This window comes from Xyrauchen texanus, chromosome 5 (assembly GCF_025860055.1).
Source record: "Xyrauchen texanus isolate HMW12.3.18 chromosome 5, RBS_HiC_50CHRs, whole genome shotgun sequence".
Lineage (NCBI taxonomy): Eukaryota > Metazoa > Chordata > Actinopteri > Cypriniformes > Catostomidae > Xyrauchen > Xyrauchen texanus.
In genome coordinates, this window is record NC_068280.1 from 53,308,047 (window position 1) to 53,324,775 (window position 16,729).

The window sequence follows — 16,729 nt, forward strand, 5'->3', positions numbered from 1 at the left end:
AATGGGGGTGTTTTCGCCTGTCAGTTGTTGATGCTCTGACAATTTGGGCATAGTAGGATGGCCGCTTGAACACTTCCAGTGGCTTCACATCCTACAGGCGAGTTACCACTATCTATCTATCTATATCAGTGTTATTAAGTGATTTAATGACAGTAAAATCATGTTAACACACATATTGTTGATGTCTTGTGTCTATACTTTTGAAACAGTATTTAATGTTGACAGATTAAACCCCATTGACTTGCATTGGAAGTGTCTCACTGGAACACACATTAGTGGTTTATTTTTAGAGGAGGGGGGATGAGTCAAAACTATGTGTGTGGTAATCAACATGGACACAAATGCTGTCGACTGGCCTTAAGGAAGCGCTCATTCCTCAGTGGTAAAGAATGCAGAACTCATGTACCTGCATCTGTTTGCGTGTCTGCTGCAGCTGCAGTGACAGGTTTTTATTATCCCGGAGGAGCTCAGCTTCCGTTTTGGGCAGGATGCCATTTTGAGTCTGTAACAGCGCTAAAGTCTCTCTCCTCTGCTCCGTCAGACGCTGTTCAGACTCCACAGAGGCCGATTTGAGGAGAGACATGTCAAAGTGACACTCATTCAACGTTGCCTGAAAGACAAACACAACAACGGTTAGACAAGAGAGGCAGGCCAAAACAAATAAAACAACAAAATAAAAACATGACTCACGACATGTGCGTTCAGACACTCGGTCACTTTCATGCGTTGAACGGCGTGTTGCTCCAGCAGCTGTAGGACGGCAGCAGTGTCTGGAGATCTGAGCATTGCACTGAACTCCTGTATCGCTCCAGTTCTCTTCCGACGCTCCTCTGACACGGTCAGTGCGTGTTTGGACAAACCGTCCTCGAGAACGGTCACGACACTTGCCATTTTCTGATCAACATTAAAACAAGGACACCTCAGTAACACACACACGCTCAAAGAAAATTAAAATGTATTGTAAACAGAAGACAACCTATAGATTATCAACTTCATGTTAGCATTTTCTGGAACATATATATGGCGTTTAGCCATGGACAACTCCGCAGAGTCAAAAGTGGATGCAGGAGAAAACAGCGAATTTAAAGGAACAGTTCACCCAAAATATAAATTCATCATTTACTCCCCCTTGTGCTATCCCAGATGTGTTTGACTTGAACAGAAATGAAGATTTTTAGAAGAATATTTCAACTCTGTAGATCCATACAATGCAAGTGAATGGTGACCAGAAGTTTGAAGCTTAGAAAAGCACATAAAGGCAGCATAAAAGTAATCATACGACTCCAGTGGTCTAACTGATGTCTTCTAAAGCAATATGATCGCTGTGGGTGAGAAACAGATCAATATTTAAGTCCTTTTCACTATAATTGTTTACTTCCAGTCCCACTCTGATGCACGCCCACGAGGGACTAGGTTAACACTACCTCTAATGTGACGTAATAATTTTGACATGTTCACGTCAGAAATGAAGCGATACAACCGGAAGTGCAGCTCGATTTGTTTACAAGGGAACGCGGTGCACAATCTTAATTGTTTTTGCTTTCATTTGAACTTGCCAGTGTGCTTGTGTGATGCGACGGGCAGCGTGAATGGAGTCCCTCGTGGACCTACATCAGGGAGTGAATGGAAGAAAACAATTATAGTGAAAAGGACTTAAATATAAATATAGTTTCACACCCAAATTGATCGTTTAGCTTTAGAAGACATAAAATTAACCACTGGAGTCTGCCATTAGTATAGTTCTGGTCACCATTCACTTGCATTGTATGGATCTACGTACCTTTATGGAGCTGAAATATCTTAATTTAGTTTCTACAGAAGAAAGAAAGTCACACATCTGGATGTAAATGATGAGAAAATATTCATTTTTCTATTTTTTTTTTATGCATTTTTGGCATCATGCGGGTAACTCAGTCCGCTGAGAACTAGCACAGTCCAGAAATGTAATAAGGTTGGGCATAGAAATGCATAAATTCTTGGTCTACAAACTCTTCAGACATGTTTAGTAAGTTCTGTTCTCTGTTTTGTGTGCAGTTGTGTTCTGTTGTCACTATCACAGTTTTTAGATAAACAAAACGAGTTTTCTCTTGAACGCCCCAATGTCGTGAGGGGTGTGTGAACTGTTGCTCTCGTGTCCTATCATGAACACACACAGATCAACGGCCAGTGAACATTTACACTAAATACATTACATTTCAGTTTCTCATCAACTCTTATAACAATCATGAGTCTCATGAATAATTAATTAGACTTCTGAATGATACTTTTGTGTTCTTTTGATACTTACACTGTTGAGTATGAGCAACAGTAAGTTAGTTAACACCACTAAATTACAGCCACCTCAAAACTTGAATTAGTACAAAAGAAACAAGCTTTACATACATTTTGTTTTTCTACATAACATGTGATGATACCTGCAGATAATGTTGACGTCTGTCCAGCAGATGTGAGAGTCTCTGATCCCAGAGCTGCTGGAAGTCCTCTTGGAGTGATCGCAGAGATTGTGATGGATTTTGAGTCATGAGGATGAGCAGATCCTGCAGTCGGCTCTCCTCGAATGATGCCACATCACGCTGCACCTGCGTCTCAAAGTGACTCTTGTAGCGCTCCGCAAATTTCTTGTAAGCCTCCTACAATGTTTGACACCTTCAGTTCACCACTCTCAGTTACAACAAGTATCTTAACATCTACTGATCAAAATATAAAACAGTCCGACTCTCACCGCAGTCAAGTGAAGGTTATCGTTCAGTTCGGTTGTTTTCATGGTGAAGTTGGCGTGAACTTTCCTCTCAGACTTTGGTACAAATGGCAGCAGATGATAGATGGCGGTCCATTCATCACGGGTCACATCATCTAAATGCTCGTTTGGATGGTTAATGATCAACTGGAGCTTCGTGAAAGCCGCCTATATGTGTAGAAAAACCTCACGTGAGAATATTGCAGAGAAAACGTCACTGTTTAACGTTTAAGACACCGCTTACTCACATCAACATTAGCACTTACCTGCAGCTTCTCATTTGAGCGGTCAATCTCAGCGATTATATCTTTAGATCTCTGCTTGGTCTGAATGTTGGTCTGATCCATTCCAGAAGATATGCTACAGTTGATCTCTGTGAGAGACTAAAATACAAGAATCACATGAATTGAAGCTTTGCTTTGTCTTACTCCAAGTGAAAACATGGAGCTTCAGAACAGAGCACACACCTGACTGAGTGAATGCACTTCAGACTCCAGAAGGATCTTTTGCTTCTCCAGCTCTCCTGCTTTTGATTCACAGTGTGCGATCTGTGGCAATGAATCAATGATAATGTCAATTCAAATTTGCTCAACCATTTTTAAGATTTTCACATTCGGTTCCAATTCTTGATGCAAAACCAAGTTCAATTCCACACGTCTCGACTGTATTAATTTGTTCTGAATCTCAGTGACCAAGTTCCCATCCAATGTTGTACTGTTCAGTTATCGACAAAGTGAAAAGGTTTAAACCGTGGCGAAACGTGCGGTCTCCAGCTGGTTTGCTTTTATCGATAAAATGGTGTGTCAGGACTGAGCTGTTTCCATATAAAAGGTTGTGTATATCGCTAATTGTGTTCCTCTCATTTCACAGATGTCCCCACATTTGTGCCAAATAGAGTATTGAGAGACAACTTATTCAAATCGGACATCTTACTGTCATTTTAATGTCACAATTGCAATAGCAGGAAACATCAGAAGTTGAAATGTAGAGGTAGCTCATCTGTATCTGGGATTATTACAGTCAAATACAACACAACTGGTGGCATTAATGCACCTGTAATCCTATTTTACACTCTTGAATTCAAGATATGGACAATCCGTTCACATTACGTCATCTTATTTGTACCTGCAGAACATGTTGTGAAACGCGGGGCTGCGGTCTCATCGTCACTCGTTTCTCTAACCATAAATAAACACGCTCGTTTCTTTTACATGTGTGAATAAACACGGGATAACATGAACCGCTTGAAACCAAACGCAACAGCAGCGTTATCTACAGTCCTTTCTCAAAGAGATGATGGGATTTACATTTACATTAAGTCTCGCCAGCTTTTCCAACATCCCAACATCCACTTCAAACACTCGGAGAACTTAAACAACTGTAAATAACGGGCTTGTTTTTACCAGCATGTCAATCAGCATTTTTATGTATGAAGATACACGTTCGCAATAGATTATCCAGTTATACTACAGTAAATAAATGTTGTCATATGATAATGAATTGCCGCTGAATGAATGTTGACGCAGAGCATTGGCGGTGTTTGAGTTTGAGGAAAATAATTGTATTTTTTATTTTAGAACACGCCAATCATCCGCCAGACGCATCTGGTGTGCAACCCCTTTAATTTACTGTGCCGCACACTTTAGTGAAGTTGTGTTGAGAAATATGTCTGAAGAGACAAAGACTATTGTGCAACGAGCAGCCACACCAGGGGTCTGTGTATCTCAGCGAGTACTGACGCTATCACACCTAGAGTTTGAATCCAGAGTTTGGTTCTCGCTCTCGGTGGGGCGTGTGGTGAGTTGTGTGTGGATGCCGCGGAGAATAGCGTGAAGCCTCCACACGCGCTACGTCTCCACGGTAACGCACTCAAACAAGTCACGTGATAAAATGCGTGGATTGACGGTCTTCGACATGGAGGCAACTGAGATTCGTCCTCCACCACCCAGATTGAGGCGAGTCACTACACCACCACGAGGACTCAGAGCGCATTGGGAATTGGGCGTTACAGATTGTGGAGGAAAAAAACTATTTTAATTTGAGGTTTCTCACCACCTCCATCTTCCCCTCGAGTTCTTGTTTGAGTCTATCTCTCTCTTCTGTGATGACTCTTAAAGTGTCCATGATCTGCTCAGTGCGAGTCTTCTCATTCTCCAGCTGCTCCTTCAAACCACCAAGAGACTCGAGCTCCACAATCAGCTGGTTCCTCTAAAGAAAGAAAGGAGATGCTTTCATGCAAATACTGCGATACTGTGACGCACCACACTGCAGCTCAGTTAACCTCACAGGCACAGAGCTTGTCCCTTACCGTCTCCTCACTCTTTTGCAGATCATGTCTCAGCAAATCGCCCTCCTCTCTGGCTCTCTCCAGCATGTCCTGGAGTTCATCCTTGTCTTTAGTAAGTGAGGTGAGGTTTGATTGGAGGTTCTGGATCTCAGAGTTGTGTTGGTCTCTGTACAGTTCCCAAAGCCAAAAGATCTCCCTGAATTTTACTCAACTGACCAAGAAAATCAAGAGATTTTCAGCATTTCCTCACATAATTGTAACGGAGAAATAAATTGGGACAGCTGGAACAGCACTCACCTGTTGTTGAAGTTGAGACTCTTTTGCAGCACTCTGGGTCATTAGATCAGCGTTGACTTTCTGCTGTTGCTTTAGTTCTTCTTTTGTGACATGAAGTAACTCCTGATAGGTTTTAGACTAAAGAGAGTAAACAAAAGGCATGTAAGCAAAAGTGTCAAAACATAGGAGACAACAGGTGACCAGCTGTGCACCTTACCGTGTCAGCGGCCTCTTGAAGATCTTTCCGGAGTAACACCCTCTCATTCCTCATAGACTCCATCTCCACACCGAGCGCTTGAATCTGGACAAGAGGAGGAGATATCTTAATATGATGAAACATGCAAAGGTAAACAATCACCCCAACACACTGGTCTCATGCAGCCAGACAAACCCTTTTTAAACACACCTGTTGAAGCTGAGCCTTCTGCTTCTCTGTAGGACTCAACGGATCAGACACGAGACGCTTCTGTTTGAGTTCTCCTTGAACCTGAATAAGCTGAAGAAAGAGATTTTATGAGTAAACAATATGACACGGTTTTCTATTGAAACTCCAGTGGCCTCATTTTTTGAAGTCTTTTCCAGGCCTGGAAAACACCACTTACAAAAACCCTCCATTAACCGTTTCACTTTTAGGATGATTCCACGCATGTCTTTACACATTCTAGTTCTTTACCTCTCTTAAACCCTGTAGTATTTCCTGGAGGTCTCCTCCATCACTTAATGAGGTCATACTGGATGAAGCGTTTGATAGGTTACATGCCGAGTCGGTCTCTTTCTCAGCCAAACGACGGTCTCTCTCGGCACATGCGGCCTGGAGATCCTGTCTCAACTGCACCATCTGTGAAGGGCATGGAGAAACATTCAGCTACTGAAATCAAATTCTGCAATAAATGAGCTGATTGTGTGCGTGAACATCACATTACCATCTGGTCCTTTTCATGCTGATCTCTCTTCAGCTGATCGGTCTCTTCTCTTAACGCCTGCAGTTTCTCCAGCAGCTGGTCTCTCTCCTCAGTCAGAGCGGTGATGTTAGCTGCAGCCATCTCCATCTCTGCTGATTTCTCCTGAAGTTCTCTGCTCCTCTCAGTAAGCAGTTGCTCTTTCTCTGAACAAGACAACTGAAGCTCTTCTCTCAGCTGCAGCATCTGAGGAGGACAGAGATTGTGATGTTCTCTCAGACGGAAAAATCATTTAGTAATGCCCAAAAACAAAGAAAAGCTAAAAAAAAAATCCTCCTTTCTTTCATGGACATCAAAAGCAGGTTTTTTTTTAGCAATCTTCAAGCAACTGGGGGCCTGGTTAGCTCAGCGAGTAAAGACGCTGGTGTTGTAAACACCTGGAATTGTGAGTTCGAATCCAGGGTGTGGATTGAGGTAACCACGCCATCACGAGGACTTCCTAATTAGTGGGAATTGGCCAGCCGCCAAACAGGCGGCGATAAACTGAAAGCCAAGTTGTTATTCACTAATAGTCTACCCCTCTTCAAAAGCATGAATCTAGCCTGGGTTCATGTCCAGATGCAAATATGAAATGTTGATGTCACTGACACCAAACCAGCACTGGTTCTTCAGTGTGTGTTGTAACTGAATGCACCATGTTGGAATCTGAATGCGTACACATGCTAGACCAGATTCAACGGAGGAGAGAACTGATGGTCAATAACTATCGGTATGTTTATTACACATATCTATATCATATGGCTTAATGAGATATATATTTATATATTTTACTCAAGTCACTCACCAGCTCCTCTTTCTCATCCAGGTCTTTCCTCAGCAGGTTCTTCTCCTGTCTGTTAGTCTGCAGTATCTCCAGGAGCTGCTGTCTCTCCTCACTGATGTTGGCAAGGCTTGTCTGCATGTCCTCCAGATCACTCATGCTCTTCTCACACAGCAGATGATCTCTTTCAGCACAGACAGACTGCAGCTGTTCCCTCAACTGGGACAACTGGAAATCAGGACAGAACCGTGACGTGGCATTGTTTACATATAAACAGATAGAAATAAGCTCTAAACTGAAAAGGATCTCACCGTCTCATCCTGCAGCTGCTGATCTGTCATAAGCTTCTCCCGCTCTTCTTCAAGTCCTTGTAGAGTCTCCAGGAGCTGATCTCTCTCCTCAGTCACTAAGCTCATTCTGGAGTTCATTTCCTCCATCTCTCTGCTCCTCTCAGATGATAGATGGTCTCTCTCAGCACAAGCGGACTGAAGCTTTTCTCTGATCTGCTCCATCTGCGAGGGGTTCCAGAATGTGGGTCATACTCTTATATTGGCATCTTGGACCATCAACCAGCATATGTTTCAACTTCTTGAACCTCAAGAACAAATCTTCCTCTTCAAACCTCTTACCATCTCCTCTTTCTCCTCCAGGTGTCTCCTCAGCTGCTCTCGCTCCTCTCTGATACCTTGCAGAATCTCCTGGAGCTGGTCTCTGTCCTCTGTTAGAGAAGTGATGTCGGCCTTCATCTTCGTTGCGGTCTCATCGAGGGAACTCATGTTCCTCTCAGACAGAAGACGCTGTCGCTCGCTACAAACACTCGCCAGCTCCTCTTGCAATAGCTTCATCTGTGACAAAAGTTAAGAATAAACAGCTCACGAATTTCTTGAATGCATCGAGTACTTTAACATCACCGCACATTTCCACTGGCACGATGTTAGCAAAGCCGAACGAGCGCTTTAAATTCATTCCGATGGAAGCTGACGCCACACTCCCGAGGTGGATTGTGGGATTGACAGAGGCACGGAGTAAGCTGTTCCCTAGCGTTGTGAGCGGCTTTGAGCGGAATTCTTCTGCGCCAATGGAAACGCAGCATTAGGCCTTTCACAGGTGTGTGTGCTTCATAAAAAGGAAATCACGCTTAAATATGAATAAATGACATTACAAATAATATTTTAAATATCAACATATTCCTAAATACTTAAAATATCGGTCTCTCTTTTTTGGTCAACTGTAGTCTTGGTCCATTTTGCATTTACACTGTTGTTGTTGGAACTCAGCCAACCAGAACAGCACATGCACGATCGTTATAATCCGACGCTTTGCATTCACTAAATTCCTCGTTTATATTTTCGTGTGAGTTTGGTGTGAACCTCTGCAGACATCAGGTACGTCACAATGCTTCTGGTTCAGCGGTTAATCTTCACGTGCTCTTCAGGAGTTGTACTCCGTGCGGTCCATGAGTTCAATTGAACGAGACACTTAATGCACCATTCATTCCCTTATCTGGACAGTAAAATATGAGGTTAGATCAAATAACCGCGATCAGACGATTATTTAATAATCGAGATGGGCCTACAACACAGAAGCTTGAAGTATTCAAGTAAACATTCAGAATTTGAAAAAAAAAGCAAAATGAAATGTGACATGAAAGTACTCATTTACTGGTCTTGATACAGTTTGAGAAATATAGAAACTGTTTTCCGAGCGAGTGACCAGCAAAGAGCGCTGTTATGAATCTACATCTGTATCTTTTCATACGCATGTTTAACGTGCAAGACGAAGGAGTCGCTGAACCCAACGGTGTAAGCCTAAACTTTTATTTTCTTTCCTTAAAAAGAAACTTAAAGCATTAACTAGACAGATATGACTCGCACTTAAGTTTATAAATATAGGCCTGACAGGCGCATATATGCTGGAAATCAAGCGTCAAATGTTGATTGTAAAAGTCACATTAAATCTGACCCGGCTGTGCACACCGAAGGCACAACATCACACGATTTAATTCCACATACGATAGTGGCCCAGATCGGATTTGAAAATGTCAGATTCAAAGCACTTTTGGCAGATCACACGATCATCCAATTGTCACGTGTGAGTGAAGAACCAGATCTGGGCCACATTCCGCTGAGGTGTGAACGTAATAGTACAGCAGTTCTATTCCATCTCTCATTATGTACTAAACAGAAGCACAGCTGCGCTCAGAGTCCGGGTTGGTATGTATGCGCCATTAACGTGCGTGGACAGTGTTAAAATGTTTTACCCAGCCCTACACATACATTTCAGACTCCACAAGGAACAGGGCATTGAAGCACATTCATGTTTTCTTTGAAAAACAGTAAATGACCAGTCAAATACCTGATCCTGAAGATCTTGGATCTGGTGTAGGGATGTCTTTTCAGAGTTCTGGTGTTTGGACTCCAGCTCCAGTATTGTGTTCTGCAGATCTTTCACCTTCTCAAGAGCGCCTCTCAACTCCTCTTGAAGTTCAATCATCTGCATACAAGAAACATTTCAAATGATGTTCCCTTCAAAAACAACAGTAGAAAACTCTTCAGTAAGACGGGAAACATTTCCACAACAAACTCACCATTTCAATGTTCTCCTGTAGGTCTGATTTTAACTGCAGCTTCTCTTCATTAACTCCATTCAGCTCATCTTTAAGCTGCTTTATCTGTGAGAGACAATTATATAATATAACAAAAACTCATGAGCAGTATGTGTTCATCTAATGATTATGTGTAAAAACTACTCCAAACTGTCACAATAGTTTTGATGGGGGAAATAAAAATGCATATTAACCATCACAGTTTGCACACACAAGTCACTGCTAGCTGCAATTGCTAACAAATGTAGTCATCTCCCATTTTCTCCCCAATGTGGAACGCCCAATTCCCAATGCGCTCTGAGTCCTCGTGGTGGCGTAGTGACTCGCCTCAATCTGGGTGGTGGAGGACGAATCTCAGTTGCCTCTGCGTCTGAGACAGTCAATCTGCGCATCTTATCACGTGACTTGAGCGTGTTACCATGGAGACACAGCGTGTGTGGAGGCTTCACGCTATTCTCCGCAGCATCCACGCTCAACTCACCACACGCCCCACCGAGAGCGAGAACCACATTATAGTGACCACGAGGAGGTTACCCCATGTGACTCTACCCTCCCTAGCAACCGGGCCAATTTGGTTGCTAAGGAGACCTGACTGGAGTCACTCAGCACGCCCTGGATTCAAACTCGCGACTCCAGGTGTGATAGTCAGCATCAACTCGCAGAGCAACCCAGGCCCCAAATGTGGTAATTTTCAAAGTATTTGACCTGTAATGTTTATGTAGTAGTAGAAGAAATCAGGAAAAATGGATGAGAAAATTGTTGTAGCGGTGTGTGGGCACCCAGAATTGTATGACACAACGTCAACGTATCCGGGACTACCACAACAGATGCCCAGCGTTGCAATATTGCAATGGTTTTTCCAAAATTCACCCAAAAGAAAATATACATAAAAACATTATTTATATTTGATATAAACATTGAACGTAACACACCTGCAGCAGCAGCTCATCATCTTGTGTTCTGTCAGTCTGCAGCTGTGGACTGATGTGTTCATGCTGTACCTGCATTAGCTGAGAAACACACTTCTTTTATACCTTTGACACATTTCAATTCTATAATATAACTCTACAGCTAAACTGATCATTTACCATCCCATTGCTCTCTTCAAGGTCTGTCTTGAGCTGGTCTCTCTCCTCTCTGATGGCCTGTAGTATCTCCTGGAGTTGGTCTCTCTCTTCAGTTATTGAGCTGATGGTGTGATGTAGATTCTGCAGCTCATCTGGGTCTTTCTGAAGGTCCTCCGTCTTCTCAGACAGCAGCACGTCTCTCTCTCCACAGACACTCTCGAGCTCTTCACTCAACTGTACCGACTGACACGTGATCAAAACACAGTTAAAACACTCGTTGTCTGTGGTGATGTGTGTGTAAATGGAGTAAACGGACCTTCTGTGTGGCGTCCTCTAAAGATCTCATCAGTGTGCCGTTCTCCTGTGTGAGGTGTTGTAGATCAGTCTGGATCTTCTGGAGCTGCTCTGTCAGTTCAGTTTCCTTCAGTTGAGCATCAATCAGATCATTCTCCATCTTCAGCAGCTGATCTTCGGCTTTAGACGTCTCGTCTTTCAGTCTCTGATGATCCTCGGTTAAACTGGACTGAGCGGATATCAAACGATCTCTCTCGTCTCTAACAGAACACAGCTCTTCTGTCAGACCACACACCTGAGAAAGAATCATGAAGAACAGACAGCATACAGCTTAATGGCACGGCAAAGCAACCATTCATATATTCACACAACATATCTTTGTTTGTTAGGTTGAGTCAATGATGAGAGAATTATAATTTTAGGTAAACTATTAGTTTAAGCAGCTTTGCTAGAGTCAGTTGGCGCACCTGTTGAGATGTTTCTTGAAGGTTTAATGAGAGATGATTTTTCTCCTCTGTCAAAGTCTCAAGCTCTTCCTTCAGTGTCTGGATCTGCGTAATACATTAGACCATCTCCAGAGTGATTATACCACACAAACACATGCATTCATGTTAGTGATGTTCAGTTTGTGAACGAATCTGTCTCGTTCACCTCCATACACGGACTCATATTTTCTGTTTACTGAAGTCTCTCCCTTTCTGAGCCAATGACCTCTGCTGCTTTTCATCCCTGTAAAGACTGACTATAGCATGAGCCAATAGCATTCGAGTGCACGCTGTGAAGGAGTATCATTCGCTGAACGAATACGCCCCTTCACTGAACTAGTCGGTAATTTGATTCTGAATGCAATGAGGCGATTCGTAAACGAACTGAATGATAAACTCCTTTGCGACTCGTGAAAGCAGGTCTGCTGGACGACTGAATGAGAGGAGGAGTGTTCGTTCAGTTCGGCATTCGACAAGGAGAAATGCACTTCAGACAAGTTTATAGCCAATCTTAAAACATCCCAAATTTATGAATGTGTAAAAATGACATGAATTACAGATGGAAATGTTGTGCTTTGATGCACACTGAGATATTTAGGCTTTTCTTAATTTTTCTGTGTGTTGGTAATAATTAAGCCTAGGGAAAATAAGACCTGCCATTTGTGGTGAAAAACAGTTATGGGTTAAACTATTTTTTGTCTTCGTACATTTAACATGCTAATTCCACTTGTTTTCCTTTGACTTTAGCGTGAGCCAATAGCATTAAAGAGTGGGCTGTGAAGGAGCATATCATTGGTTGGACCCACTGAACAAATACACCCCTTAACTGAACTGGTCGGTCAATTCGTTCATGACGTGAATGAACCGAATGTACTGGTAAACTAAATCCGAAATCATCATGAACGATGATCTGCTGACCGAGAGGAGGATCTGCATGACATTCGTACCACCATCAATCTTGTTCAACAAGAAAAGGGGCTGGATGAATTATGAGTGATGACCACACATTACAATGACATACGGACATTATTGAAACTTATTTTTAGGCTAATATTGCGATTCTTTTTTGTATAGTTTGATAAAAATCATGCTCAGTAGTTCAGAACAATAGATATGCTTTGTTGTCATTTGTGGGGGAACGCTTATGAACCTTTAACACTCTGCATTTCTGAAGTCTCTTAGTAGAATTGTAATAAGGGATAATTAGACAAGTCATTTGGCGCCATCAGCATGCACAAACGTTGTACCTTCAGGATATGGGCAGTGAATAAATCTTTTTGTGAACAGAAAAGAATCGAGTGACTGAAATGAATTAAAATCACCACTAATAAATGCACACAAGCAATAAAGTCGTTGTCACTCACCTGTTGAAATGGAGCGTCATTCTGCTCTGTTGAATCATGTCGTTGTGAGATCAAATGCTGCTGCTGCTGTTCTTTCAACTCGGACTCAGCCGGCAGCATCTAAAAACAAAAAAAAGATTCCATTAAAAACAATTTACCACGGTAGGCTCCATCTCTTCTTAGGCCATATCCACACTAACACACATTCACACAAAAGTTCAGCGTTTCAAATGCTCTCATTACGGCATACTTTTGAAAGCAATGATGCAAGGAAACTGAGTTCTCCAACAAAATTGTATTAGCGTAGACATGGCCTTAGACTCGGACTAATACACCGTAAATACAATCATGAGGCTATTGTGCATGTACATGTGGTTCCTGTTTGTTCATACACACTGAAGCTGCGTTCACACTGCCAGAGACTTTGTCGCTGCAGGTCGCCAGTGGCTGGCGGTGAAGTCGCTAGTGGGTGTTCCCACTACTGGTTGCCTAGTAACGTTTATAAATGACATTCACGGATGTCATTCCATTGCTCTTGACAGCAAAATCGCTTTTCTTGCCGCTAAAAACAAACATTTTGGAGGGAAAAGAGTAAATATAAGTGGAATCAGTACATAAAATGCGTTATATCAAAGATGAATGAGAAACAAGGCGTGCTGTTTGCCATAGCGGCTGTTTATCTGCGGCGGAAACGCAAACGCCGCTCTGTCTGTGTCCACAAAACCATTAAATCTCTGAGTCAGCATGGCGAGTACCACCGGCTGGTTCAGGAGCTGCGGCTGGATATACCATATCCATATCATAGAGCACTGGAAAATTGCTAACAGCAAGAATTAGCCTTTCATCCATCTTTCCGTTACTGCAGGAGCTGAGACAGAGAGATAAGGATCACGTGAGCTCTCCCGTCTTCCCTCCTATTGGCTGTCGCTTCCGCTAGTCGCTCTTCATTTGAACAAAGTTGAACTTGTCTCAACTTTGTCGTGTCGCTGGACACGCCCACATCTAGGTCGCCAACGGTCGCGACAGCTCGTGTCGCCGGAAGTCGCTGTGCTCTCATTGAAAATGAATGGGATGGAGTCTCTGGCGCGTGCGATGTCGCTCACAGTGTGTACGCAGCTTAAGGGACAATCAACAATGTCACCGGTGCAGTCCACAGACGTCAGGTTGAAAATAGTCTAGAATATCCCTTTAAATGATCTTGCACTAATATTATCTAATGTTGCATGAATCGCAAGAAATTAACCAGTTATTTCCACAATACTGTACATTGTTATATTCTGCTAACGTGGGGCCGTCACCATTGATTCGTTTTGTAAGAGAGAAATGTGGTGATTATTGACACTGAATTGAAAACATTCATGCATATAATTAGGGATGTTCACTAGCACTTGACTAATCGAGTACTCGTTCTGCAGCAGGCTATTCGACCATTAAAAACACACACAAATATCACGAGAGTCGTCGAGCTGTTGGATGTGAGATGATGATATTAGGGCATCTGTGCTTTTGAAAGGAAAGCCAACTGTAGCACTAGCAAAACGTGTAATATTTTGATTCTCATTGAATTCAGTTGTTGTTGGAGTCATGCAACCCAACGGACGAGGATCAGCTTTTATGTTAGAGAGTACGAGAAGCTTAGAGCAGTATGTGTGTATTTAAATGAAACCTCTGAACACAAAAGCAAACTATTACCACTTGTTTTTCTGAATAACAACATGTGAAATGATAAAAAAAAAATGGGATAGTTTTTATGTAGATTCAGAGTTTCTAAATATACATGTAAGGAGACGGAGACTGTCAAACATCCAACGCAAGACACTTTATTGTCAACACTTTTCAGCGTAACAAAGACTGCTTTTCAGCAGCACGAACACACATTAACAAGGTCCTTTCAGCTCCATACAAGCACACAGATTCATTGCATCTCTCGCTCTCTCGACTTTATCCCCGCCTGGCAACACCGCAATCACCAACAGCTGCATGGGACAATTTGCTCCAGGTGTCAATCCTAGACTCGCTCTGCACAATCGCTGCTCGGCCTGCTCTGCTCTCCACAGTGCATTACCCTACTGCCGTCAGTATTGGTTTCCATGTAAGCTCCGGGAGAGCACAAACATTTTTTTACTATTATTTTTACATTTTCATACTTTTTTAATTAATGTGTATGGTTCATTTCTTTTGTTTCCCCTAAAGAAAAGCCTAAAACTGTTCTCCATTTACATGTTACATTGATTACTGGTTTTTATGGGTTAGAGTACACGACTAGAAATTGCCAATCCCTACATTTAATATCTAAAGCCAACAGACACTCAAAGCAAATAGTTCTAATATAAACCCCAAATATTTCCAGCTGAAAGCCATTGGCTAATCCTTCAATCAAGCCCGCTTAAAACGGCGTCTGCGCAGCTGTGACTTTAATGGCAGGCTAACAAAGACAGTTCCCACAATTTTACAGGACATTTTATTTGCCCAATCGGTGTAATAGTTGAGCAAAATACAGGTCATGATGTATATTATGGTTATTTATTCTGAATTCATCACACAGCACATGCAGATAATATATTTAATAAAAATTGCAGCCTTTTGCATAAAAAAAAACAACAACAAAAAAACCCACTAGGACATAAATCGCAATTGTAATTTTTTTAAATGGTGCATTCAAATATTTTTTTGTCCCAATTTTTTACAAATTCCAAGACATTCCGCGTTATAGACATGTAGCTAATGCCATTTTTATGACTGGATTCAATGATTGCAACAGTTTTCCACATTGCAGAATCATAGGGCCCTACATGTGGTAACCCCGGTATAAGCGGACTTGGATAGTTCAATTATTATTGAAAATGAATTCACGGGGGTCTGGGTATCTCAGCGAGTACTGACGCAGGTCTCCTAGCCAGGTCTCCTTAGCAACCAAATTGTCCCGGTTGCTAGGGAGGGTAGAGTCACATGGGGTAACCAAATTGGGCCAGTTGCTAGGGAGGGTAGAGTCACATGGGGTAACCTCCTCGTGGTGGTGATTAGTGGTTCTCTCAATGGGGCGTGTGGTGAGTTGTGTGTGGATCGTGGAGAGTAGCATGAGCCTCCACATGCTGTGAGTCTCCGCGGTGTCACGCACAACGAGTCACATGATCAGATGCGCCAATTGACAGTCTCAGAAGCGGAGGCAAATGACACTTGTCCTCCACCACCCGGAGTGAGGCGAGTTACTGCGCCACCACAAGGACCTACTAAGTATTGGGAATTCCAACATTGGGGAGAAAAGGGGATAAAAAAAAATATTACTAAAATAAATTCACATCCTGTGGTGTAAAGGCCACATCACCACGCTACCACCTCAGGTTGTGAACTTATTTAAAAAAAGAAATCAGCAGTCTGATCGCCGAATGTTATCTAAGGTTTACAACTCAAATGTGTTCGATAACAAAACCGCAATATTAGAAAGTAAAATTCATATTTTCACTATATCGATACTTTTAATCGGAGCAAAGCAGAGAATGTACGGTACAGGGCTCATTTCATGAGTCAACTGTTGACTTCGCTTCACAACATGCAGCTGCCGGCAAACACAATGATAAAAATGTGTATTTGACACCCATCACGAGTCCTGATCGTTACCATGTTTTTGAACATATTCCATGTTTTCCAGGATGCGTAGGAACCCTGAAAGAGCTGTGGCTCCATACAGCAAATAAAGTGCACACTGACATTCAAAGGAAAATTGGGATATCACGACAGCAGAATATAGTTCTAGTGTAAGATTAGACCCTGATTAACGTAGTTTAGTGCTGTTACTTAAGATTTAACTTGAGGATCACCTCTGTCTGTCTGAACTACCCATACTACATATCTCAGTGTGGTAAAAGATTCATCAGCACAGAGAACATTAACATGCCAATATTTCTCCTCTCTCATA

At 42.3% G+C, this 16,729-nt stretch overlaps 1 protein-coding gene across 1 annotated transcript in view; it reads right to left on the minus strand.

Annotated features, from left to right (window-relative positions):
- The window catches only part of cenpe (centromere protein E), a 42,403-nt gene that overhangs the window by 7,561 nt on the left and 18,113 nt on the right, over positions 1-16,729 (minus strand). The window contains 23 exon segments of the mRNA XM_052126499.1: positions 407-610; positions 691-894; positions 2,415-2,630; positions 2,723-2,905; positions 3,004-3,120; positions 3,205-3,285; positions 4,790-4,945; positions 5,046-5,230; positions 5,318-5,438; positions 5,518-5,601; positions 5,707-5,796; positions 5,974-6,138; positions 6,224-6,445; positions 7,044-7,247; positions 7,331-7,531; positions 7,649-7,864; positions 9,375-9,512; positions 9,607-9,690; positions 10,557-10,634; positions 10,713-10,934; positions 11,008-11,280; positions 11,453-11,536; positions 12,835-12,933. Of these exon segments, the coding sequence (XP_051982459.1) occupies positions 407-610; positions 691-894; positions 2,415-2,630; positions 2,723-2,905; positions 3,004-3,120; positions 3,205-3,285; positions 4,790-4,945; positions 5,046-5,230; positions 5,318-5,438; positions 5,518-5,601; positions 5,707-5,796; positions 5,974-6,138; positions 6,224-6,445; positions 7,044-7,247; positions 7,331-7,531; positions 7,649-7,864; positions 9,375-9,512; positions 9,607-9,690; positions 10,557-10,634; positions 10,713-10,934; positions 11,008-11,280; positions 11,453-11,536; positions 12,835-12,933 (3,627 nt within the window).